Source organism: Rhinopithecus bieti, unplaced genomic scaffold (genome assembly GCF_001698545.2).
Source record: "Rhinopithecus bieti isolate Rb0 unplaced genomic scaffold, ASM169854v2 scaffold_21601, whole genome shotgun sequence".
Taxonomy (NCBI): domain Eukaryota; kingdom Metazoa; phylum Chordata; class Mammalia; order Primates; family Cercopithecidae; genus Rhinopithecus; species Rhinopithecus bieti.
This window is the reverse complement of record NW_016810227.1, coordinates 472,984-483,420: the sequence shown is the minus strand read 5'-3', so window position 1 is coordinate 483,420 and position 10,437 is coordinate 472,984. Positions and strand designations below refer to the sequence as shown.

General features: G+C 34.0%; 1 protein-coding gene across 1 annotated transcript; it reads left to right on the top strand.

The window, feature by feature from the left end:
* The first annotated feature begins 539 nt into the window (after positions 1-539).
* LOC108541884 (olfactory receptor 502-like) lies at positions 540-5,555 on the top strand. The gene is made up of 2 exons (XM_017891640.1): positions 540-1,458; positions 5,506-5,555. Exons 1-2 carry the CDS (start codon positions 540-542, stop codon positions 5,553-5,555), a joined length of 969 nt encoding a protein of 322 aa, XP_017747129.1.
* Positions 5,556-10,437: the final 4,882 nt, after the last annotated feature.

Here is a 10,437-nt window from a genome sequence, read left to right as displayed (position 1 = left end):
TCTGATTTAAATTATAATTAGTATATATCCTCTATTGAATTATATTCAATAAAATATATGCAAAAAAAAAAACTTTTTAAAAAACTTGGCCGTGCGTGGTTGCTCACACCTGTAATCCCGGCACTTTGGGAGGCCGAGGCAGGCCGATCACGAGGTTGGGAGATCGAGACCATCCTGGCTAACATGGTGAAACCCCGTCTCTACTAAAAATACAAAAAGATTAGCCGGGCATGGTGGTGGGTGCCTGTAGTTCCAGCTACTCGGGAGGCTGAGGCAGGAGAATGATGTGAACCTGGGAGGCGGAGCTTGCAGTGAGCGGAGATCGTGCCACTGCACTCCAGCCTGGGTGACAGAGCAAGACTCCGTCTCAAAAAAAAAAAGAAAGAAAGAAAAACATAGACTCATCATTTGATGTGAAAAATGTACTGATGTTGAATGTCTTCAAAATGACTTCTAGCGAAAATGAAACCAACAAGGTTTTACTGCTTTAATGTGCTGTTCTCATCACAGGTTCATTTAGTCAGCAGCCACTTCGTCTCATGGATTCCCTGGAGGATGGGAATCACACTGCTGTGATGGAGTGCATCTTATTGGGCTTAACAGATGATCCAATCCTTGGAGTCATCCTCTTCATGATTATCCTATGCATCTACCTGGTGATCATATCTGGCAATCTCAGCACAATCATTCTTATCAGAATCTCTTCTCAGCTTCATCATCCTATGTACATTTTTCTGAGTCACTTGGCTTTTGTTGACATGGGCTATTCATCTTCTGTCACATCCAACATGCTTATGAACTTCCTCATGGAGAGAAATACAATCTCTTACCTTGGATGTGCCATCCAACTTAGTTCAGTGTTTTTCTTTGGCACAGTCAAATGCTTCCTTCTGGCTGCCATGGCCTATGATCGCTTTGTGGCAATTTGCAGCCCACTGCTTTATTCAACCAAAATGTCCACACAAGTCTGTGTTCAGCTACTCATAGTGGCTTATATAGGTGGTTTTCTTAACACTTCCTCCTCTACCTTTTCCTTCCTGTCTTTATTCTTCTGTGGACCAAATCAAGTCAATCATTTTTTCTGTGATTTTACTCCTTTACTTGAACTCTCCTGTTCTGATACGAGTATCCCTGCAGTCATTCCCTCATTTTCTACTGGCTCCATCATTGTGGTCACTGTGTGTGTCATAGCCCTCTCCTACATCTACATCCTCATCACCATCCTGAAGATGCACTTCACTGAGGGGCGCCACAAGGCCTTCTCCACCTGCACCTCCCACCTCACTGTGGTCACTCTGTTCTATGGGACCATTACATTCATTTATGTGATGCCCAAGTCTAGCTACTCAACTGACCAGAACAAGGTGGTGCCTGTGTTTTACACGGTGGTGAGGAACCCCCTGATCTACAGCCTCAGGAACAAGGAGATTATAGGGGCTCTGAAGACAGAGCTTAAAAATATTTACTAGTGATTTCTGTTCTTTTTTATAATGATTGACAAAGTAATATTCCATAAATAAAGTAACGAAAAGAAATTGAATGTCTGAAATATAGCTGGCCATACATCATTACCAGCATTGAGCTTTTGCTAGTAGTGGGTGGATTTTCAGCTATCAAATAGTAAATCAGAGGCACATAGTAAATTACCTCTATAAAATTAAGTTAAATTTATAATTTTAAAAAATCAAATGTGTTTATATGTTAAAATACACAATCTACTGAAAATTCTTTTAAGTTAGAATTTTTGAAAGAAATTATCTGCTGTAATTAGACTTGAAGACATATGAACTAGAGACAAGTCATCTGCTCGCTACACACCTAACAGATACTGTTGATACAGGGGTAGGATAACTTTAGTAAACACTTTTGTTTATAAATGGGGAATACAGGAGTCATATAGCAATCACTGTCCCATAACATTTACAAAAATCAGCTGGATACAAATTGCCATTTTCCTGATCAGGGGCCAGTCATTGGTCCCTGTTAAATAGGTTCTTTCTCTCTTGGCTCTGCCCTCTGGGCTTTTGGTTCTATCCTCTGAATTATCCTTTCCTGTCCAGAAAACACACACACACACACACACACACACACACACACACACACACACACACAAAGATGTTATAGCTGAATAGTCTGGATAATCGAAGAGAATGTAATAAAGAGACTATAAAATTGTGGGCAGAACTTAGGAAAAGCTTCAAAGGTAATGCCATATTCCAGGGATAGTGATCTGCTGAAAACCTGGAGGGGCAAAAGATGTGGGCAGTTACTAGAACCTGGAGAGCTGTGATGAGAGAACCACCTGTCAGGAGATGTGGCATTTGGTGGAGGGTTACGGCCAACTCAGGTGACCCAAAAGGGGAAGAGCCAGAGAAGTACCTAAGCCTCAGTCTCCTCTGCCAGTGTCTCCCAGAAGCCACAGGCCAGGGAGTCTGTTGATGCATTCCACATAGGTCAACCTATGTCAAGGTGGAAATGGGTAGGCCACTGTGGTCAAAGAAGACTTATTCCACTGTGGTCAGTGGAATAAAACTAGAAATTAATTGCAAGAGGAATTTTGGAAATGATCCAAATACGTGGAAATTAAGCAATATGCTCCTGAATGACCAGTGGGTCAATGAAGAAATTAAGAAAGAAATTCAGAAATTTCTTGAAACAAATGATAATGGAAACACAACCCACCAAAATTTATGAGATATAGCAAAAGCACTACTAAGAGGGAAGTTTATAGCTATAACTGCCTACATCAAAAAAGAGAAAAAACTTCAAATAAACAATGTAGTGATGAATCTTAAAGAACTACAAAAGCAAGAGCAAGCCAAATGGGAAAGTAGAAGAAAAGAAATAATAATAATTAAAGCAGAAATAAATGAAATTGAAATGAAGAAAACAATACAAAAGATCAATGAAACAAAAAATTTGTTTTCTGAAAAGTTAACTACGGCCTCTACCTCCTGACTTCCAGTGATCCTCCTATGTCAGTCTCCTAAGTAGCTGGGACTACAGGTATGCACTACCAGACTGGGATGATTTTTAAATTTTTTGTAGAGATGAGGTTTTACCATGTTGCCCAGACAGGTCTCAAACTCCTGGTCTCGAGCAATCTGCCTGCCGTGGACTCCCAATGTTTGCTTTAATAGGTGCAAAGTCTCACTCTGTCACCCAGGCTGGAGTGCAGTGGTATGGTCATAGTTGTGCAGCTGTGACCTCCTGGGTCCAAGTGATATTCCTGCTTCAGCTTCGCAAGTATCTGGGACCACAGGTGTGCACCACCACACCTGACTAACAAAATGTGTATTCCATACAATGGAATATTATTCAACCTTTAAAAAGAATGAAATTCTGATGCATGCTACAACATGGATGAACCTTAAAAACATTATGTTAAGTGAAAGAAGCCAGTCGCAAAAGACCACATGTTATAAGATCCCATTCATATAAAATGTCTAGAATAGGAAAATCCATAGGTATGGGAAGATTTGTGTTTGCCAGGGGCTGGCAGGAGGTTGGTATTGAAAGATGGGAAGTGACTGTTAATAGATACAGGGCTTTTTGGAGTGATACAAATATTCTTAAATTACATAGTGGTGATGATTGCACAAGTGTGAATAAACTAAGTACCACTGAATTATTTAAAAGGCAAAAAAAGAAAATGAGGTACACATACATGATGGAGTACTATTCAGCCATGAAAAAGAATGAGATCCTGTCATTTGCAACAACACGAATGGGGCTGGAGATCACCATGTTAAGTGAAATTATCCAGGCACAGAAAGAGAAACATTTCATGTTCTCACTTATTTGTGGGAGTTAAAAATCAAAACAATTGAACTCATGGACATAGAGAGTAGAAGGATGGTTACCAGAGGCTGGGGGAGTGGTGGAGGTCTGGTGGTGAGGTGGTGATGGTTAATGCATACAAAAAAAAAAAAAAAAAAAAAAAAAATAGAAAGAATGAATAAGACATACTATTTGATAGCACAAAAGGATGACTATAGTCAGCGATAACTCAGAGTGTAACTGGGTTATTTGTAATACAAAAGATAAATGCTTGAGGGAATGGATACCCCATTCTCCATGATATGATTATTTCACATTGCATGCCTGAATCAAAACATCTCATGTAGCCTATAAATATATATGCACCTACTATGTACCCCCAAAATTAAATAATTAAAAATAAGCTATTCTCCAATGTACTCAAGGAGATAAGTACAAGGATGTTTATAATGGCATTGAAAGATATCTCATCAGAAGACATCTCTTGATTTTTACTCTCTCATCCTACTGTGTTATATCTACTTCTGCCCCTTTGTTTCCATTCTTAGTAAATGAGATCTCTATTCACTCAATCAGGCCATAAAATGTGGAATAATCCTTGATACCTTTTTTTCACACTTGCTCCTTTTCCTGGGGTAAAAGATCCCATCCTATTTAAAATAATTGAAATGGAGGGTTCCAGGGTGACTAAATATATAATGGGAATAGGCAGCTGGAAAAGTGGCTATCTCTGTGGAATAAATATCTTGCATATTTTGCAGATCCCTCCAATACACATATTCTACACACACACACACACACACACACACACATTTCAATACTAAAGGAGTGCTCGAAATGATAAGAACCAGGTATTATTTTTAGGGACTAAGTATTAATTAGATATGAACTGAAGAGTTAGGGATACAAATTTTAGTGACTAACACATAGAGTGAATTAGGAAATTAGATTTAAATAATGGATCAGCATTATAAACAATGTTCCCTGGCTATGAATGAAATACATGATACCAGGATAGGGGAAGATATCCTAGACATATCAACATTCACAGTTACTTTAATTTGAGGATAAAGTAATTTCTCAGAATAATTTATTTTTTCTTCTTCAAGATAGTCAATCTGTAAGGAGTTGAACATACAATAATCAAAACCATATTCTTAGTCAACCACACTATTACATTTTAGCCTTAGATACATCATTGATGCCACATGTGAATTATCTCAATGGACTGTCATATGAAATTTTACTAGAATTGAGTATGAATTCTCAAGTTCTGACATCTTAACTAGGCATAGGACATTAATAAGATTATTGCTTAGACATAGACCCAAATCAGAAATGAACTTTCTGTTTCAAAAAACATAGATGTATAAAAGACAGAAATAAATTAGAGTAGGTACATAAGTGCTCATATAGCATGTCAAGAAAAGTGGTATGTGGAAATACGGACTTTTGTCAGTTTCCAGCTCTGCCCCTTGTGGTGCAGAACCTTAAGCAAGTTAAATACAATCTTGGATCTTCAGTTTTATTACTTTACAAAGAGAATATTACTATATACTTCACAATTGTCTTGTTTTAAATTTTGTCATGTATATAAAAACACCAAGATCTGTTTTTGCTTAGCAATTGAAAATTTCTTTGATGTAACTGACTTAAATCCCAGTTTCTTAACTACTGAAAATTTCCTTGGTGAAACTGACAAGTATTTCTGTATCTGTGACCCAGGGCAAATATTGTCCATTGATGCATACTTCAACAGTAGGTATGGAATCTAGGCAATTTTCACTGTGCAATAAAATTATGCTTATGCAAAGTTTGATACACTTGGGATATATCACCTTAAGTATATTATCTGTCTGGGGAAATTACACTGACAATTCACAGCAATTGAAAATTGCATGTATACATAATCATGTCAAAGTGTGTGTCTAAAGTATTTTCTAAATTATCAGGGGTTCCATTTATCCTTTCATTTCATTGTTCCAAAAAGGAATCATTGCTTTTGGCTGTCATTTTAGTTCTTAAAAAATTATTTTAGATCTATATATACTTTGATGAGAACCTCACTGTGACTAACGAATGATCCAAGAGAAAGACTTTAATGAGTAAAAATTGCCCAGATTCCATCAGGGAGAATAAATTGCTCCTAACACTTCCCACAGTAGCATTTTATTCATATTACTTGAACAAGACCTATAACATTTTAAAATCTTCCTTAAATTATTTGTTTTTAAGGAAGTTTTATCTTTAAGATTTGATAGAAGAAATAATATGTCTGAAGTTGGCTCAAAGCAATCAAATGCTAAGTAAAGGAACTTGTGGAGCTATAGATTTTATATATTTTTGTGTATATTTTAAATGACAAAAAATTATTTTAAAATATCTAAGTATGTTAAAAGTTATGCAAGAATGTTCTTTACATATCTTACTACTGTGAACATTTGAAAGTGCCTGAATGTCCATTAAATTTAATATGTTACCTTCAAAGTTTGTAATGCTATGAAACTATTAAAAAAATGAAATTGATTTATATGTATTCCACAAAATATTAAGACAAAAAGCAAGTTACAGAAAGTATAAATTATGTGTTTAATAAATATTTTTGTTAAGGGACATTGTGGCTGCTGTTTTTAACAGCAAAATATGTATTTTTGTTTTAAACAATAGTAAAATATGTGAATTGCTAAAATTTCAAAATTTTTATTTTAACTNAGTATTTGTACATATATGTGTTTCTAGAATTAAGTTTGCTCTAAGTTTGTGTATGTTGATACACAAAATAAGATTATATAATGTTCCAACACTATATATAAATTCTTAGGTTTGTTGTAGTGTTGAAGGTTATTGCATGTGCTCTTTCCTGTTAAACCTGAAGTCTTTCAAAAACTGATGTATATTTTAAAATATTTACATAATTATAAAGGAAAAACATTGAAAGAGAAATAAATTTATAATACTATTTTCCTTCCACAAGATTTACAGTTGGTTAGTTAGAAATGCAGAGACAATATATTACTACTTTATAAATCTCTGTGTAGAATAAACATGCACATCCAAAAATTTCTCAAGGTCTTCTCAGATTTTTAATTTATTTTAAAATAAAGTTTGTTAATTTACATTACAGTAGAACATAAAACATTTCCTATAGTTTAAAAAATGTACTGTTGTAAAGTTCTGCATAAGATTAAATAAAAATTAATCTACTTCTATGTCATGTAAGTCATTTGCATAGTTTGTTTTCTCTCATTCTTTTTAATCATGTTGGCCAAGCTTTTTCTATTTGTCAAAACATGCTATAATGGAGTAGCTTTTATCAGTATGATACTCCTGCCAAAAATACATATGTGCTTGCTAAAACTAAAGATAAAAAACTGTTTTAAGGCATTAGAAAGCAACCAATGCAAAAAGGCTTTGGAGAAGCCAAAGTCTTAGAAAAAGAGAAAAACAGATTGCAGTGAACTTGAGATTCTCTGTCACATTTCCTCACAGCCTGAGACCGAGAGACAAAGCAGAAAGTAGTGATTCTGAGTTGACAGGCTCATGGGAGAAAGTAGATAAAAATTAGTTTAATAATACTATGGCTAGAAGAAGAGGAGAAACTAACACCCAAGAGAAATGAATATCAAAGCGAGGTAAGCCTTTATGTTCTGAAGGCAGTTGCAGATTCTGAAGCTACACAAAGGGGAAGGTTAAGAAAATTTTTAAAAGCATGTATGAAACTAAATAGATAATTAGAGATTTAAGAAATCTTATGAAGCTGAGAATACAAAAGTTAAATTTCAGAGCCTGTCAAAGAGACACCCTTGTAGAAATATCAAGCATTCCATTGGGATTCCTCAAAGAATCTCAGTTCAGCAGAGAAGCTAAATCTATATAAAAAAAAATGAAATAAGCAATAACTGAAATTGAGGACTCAGTAGATGAATTGAACAGCAGATGACACACAATAAAGGGAGGATTAGTGAACTGTAATAAAGGTCAGTGGAAAATATATAGTTAGAAATGTGAAGAGAAAACAGAATGTGAGGGAAAGAGCATAAGACATGTTTTTTTAAAATTAATTAATTAATTAATTAATTAACTTGTTTTTTGAGACGGAGTCTTGCTCTGTCACCCAGGCTGGAGTGCAGTGGTACAATCTCAGTTCACTGCAAGCTCTGCCTCCCAGGTTCACGCCATTCTCCTGCCTCAGCCTCATGAGTAGCTGGGACTACAGGCACCTGTCACCACACCCAGCTAATTTTTTTTTTGTATTTTTAGCAGAGACCGGGTTTCATCATGTTAGCCAGGATGGTCTTGATCTCCTGACCTTGTGATCTGCCCACCTTGGCCTCCTAAAGTGCTGGGATTACAAGCATGAGTCACCGCACCTAGCCAGTATGTTAAAATTTGTACAAAACTCTAATATACATAGAATTAGAGTTCCAAAAGGAAAGGAAAAGAAAAGAAATAATGCGAAAAAATATATAAATTTAGAATTTTGAAATAAACAAATTTGGGGACATTAAAATAAATCAACTCATAGATTCACAAAACACCACTAAAACCAATTAAGATGAACACAAAGAAAACCAAATTTACATTTCAGTCAAACTATTAAAAATGAAAGACAAAGAATAACTTAATCTTAAAAGGAAAGGAGGAAAAACATATTACTTTCAAAAGAGTAATAATAAAACAAATGATTTCTGAATAGAATCCATAGAAACCAGAAAACAATATAATTACATAGTTAGGTTGCCAAAAGATAAAAGCCTTCCAACTTAGAATTCTATACCCAGTAAAAATGTCCTTTAAAATTATGCCAAAATAAAACATTGTGAGACAGACAAACCTTGGAGAATTTGTGGCCAGCATAACTGTACTAAAAGAAAATACTTAAGGAATTTATTCAGGCAGAAGGAAATTATTTCTATAGAAAACATGTAAAAACAATAATGAATGAAGACTAGTTGAAAAAATAAATCTAAATGTATAAGTATATAAAAGTGCTATTTCTAGGTAATTATTTGTAAGAAATAAACATCAAAGTCATCTGGCTTATATATATTTATAAAATATATGAAAATTAAAAATAAAAATGATAGAAAATATATGCAATGTAAATTGTAACCCCCCAAAAGCTGGAATAGTTATACCAATGGCCTATAAGGCAATATATAGTTATAGAGATGAAGGGGAGCATTTATATTGATAAAATATTTACTCATTCAGAGAAACATATGTAGATTTATTTGTACAAAGCAACAAAGCTTCAAAATATAGAAATCATAAAAACTGATGGAATTAAAGGAAAATTTTGTTCAAAAAGATAATTGTACACTTTTCACAAAGCTCATAACTGACAGAAACTGACAAAACTCAGTAAGAATGTAGAAGATTTGAAATCTGCAGTTAAATTTAATCCCATTGGAATGTATGTAATACTACATCAAATACCAGCGTAATACATTTGTTATAATTACACATGAAACATTTTTTAAAAAACTGATTGTATATGGAGCCACAAATCGAGTTTCATGTTTTTTTAGGTCTTTAAATCTTTTAGAACACTTTCTCTGGCAAAAGTGTAACTTAAAACAGTCCCAACATTTTGGGAAATAAGCAATTCATTTGTTAACGATACAAAAGTTAAACAAGAAATCATGATAAAAATCAGATTTGTTCAATTAAATAATGAAAATATAGCACATTAAATCAGATAAGGTAATGATGAGAAGGAAATTTATAGCCATCTTTTACAGGATATATTGAAAATAGAGGCTGAAAACAATGATCTAAGTCTTTTCTCAAGAGTTTAGATAACAAACACTAAATTAAACCCAAAGAAATAAAGATGAAGATAATAAAGACATATAAAATGTATGAAATAGAAAATTCATGTACAATACAGAAAACACAAGTCAAAATTTCATTACTTGAAAATGCTAATAGTATTGATAAACATCTAATAAGACATTAATAAAAATATAGGAATTGCAAACATCGGGAATGAAAAGGTGACATTGCTGATTTTAAATAATATAAGTAAAAAGATATAATTTTAAAGCATAAATGAACAGGTAAACTATTATGAAGAACATCTTACCAAAAATGACATTAGAAAGCAATTGAAAAACTAAGAATTTGTTAAAGAAAATGAGCCTTGTGGGGAAAAACTTTGCCACAAAAGTGGAAGGCCCAGATGGCTGCAATGTTGATTGCCTTCAAATATTTAGGACATAAATAGCATCAATCCTGTAAAAAATTCTTCTGAGAAAAGGCATCAAAGAAACTTTTTCCAAATCATGCTTATGTTTTGATACCCCAACCTGAAAATTTCATTTCAAGAGTGAAAAACCACAGGCAAAACTCTCTCATGAACATAGGTGAAAATATGCTAAATAAAATATCAAATCAACTCCAGTAATAACAAAATGGATAAAAAAGCAACTCAAGTTGGATTTTTTTTTCCAGGAAATCTAGGTTGATTTAACATTTATAAAATAATCAAAGTGGGACTTGCATCTCTGAATTAGGATGTAGAAGGACGTGAAAAACCTTTGATCACATGGTAACAAGAAAAACCTAGACAACATGAAAATCACATGTGTATATGCAATGAACCAAGAATAAAGGATTCGTGAAAGCCTAATGGACACATTTCCACACAGGTGA

Coding starts and splice junctions, on each gene's coding strand:
- LOC108541884 (XM_017891640.1), top strand. CDS start 540: ATGGATTCCCTGGAGGATGGGAATCACACTGCTGTGATGGAGTGCATC. Junction 1,459..5,505: donor TCTGAAGACAGAGCTTAAAA/ATATTTACTAGT, acceptor TCTGTGACCCAG/GGCAAATATTGTCCATTGAT.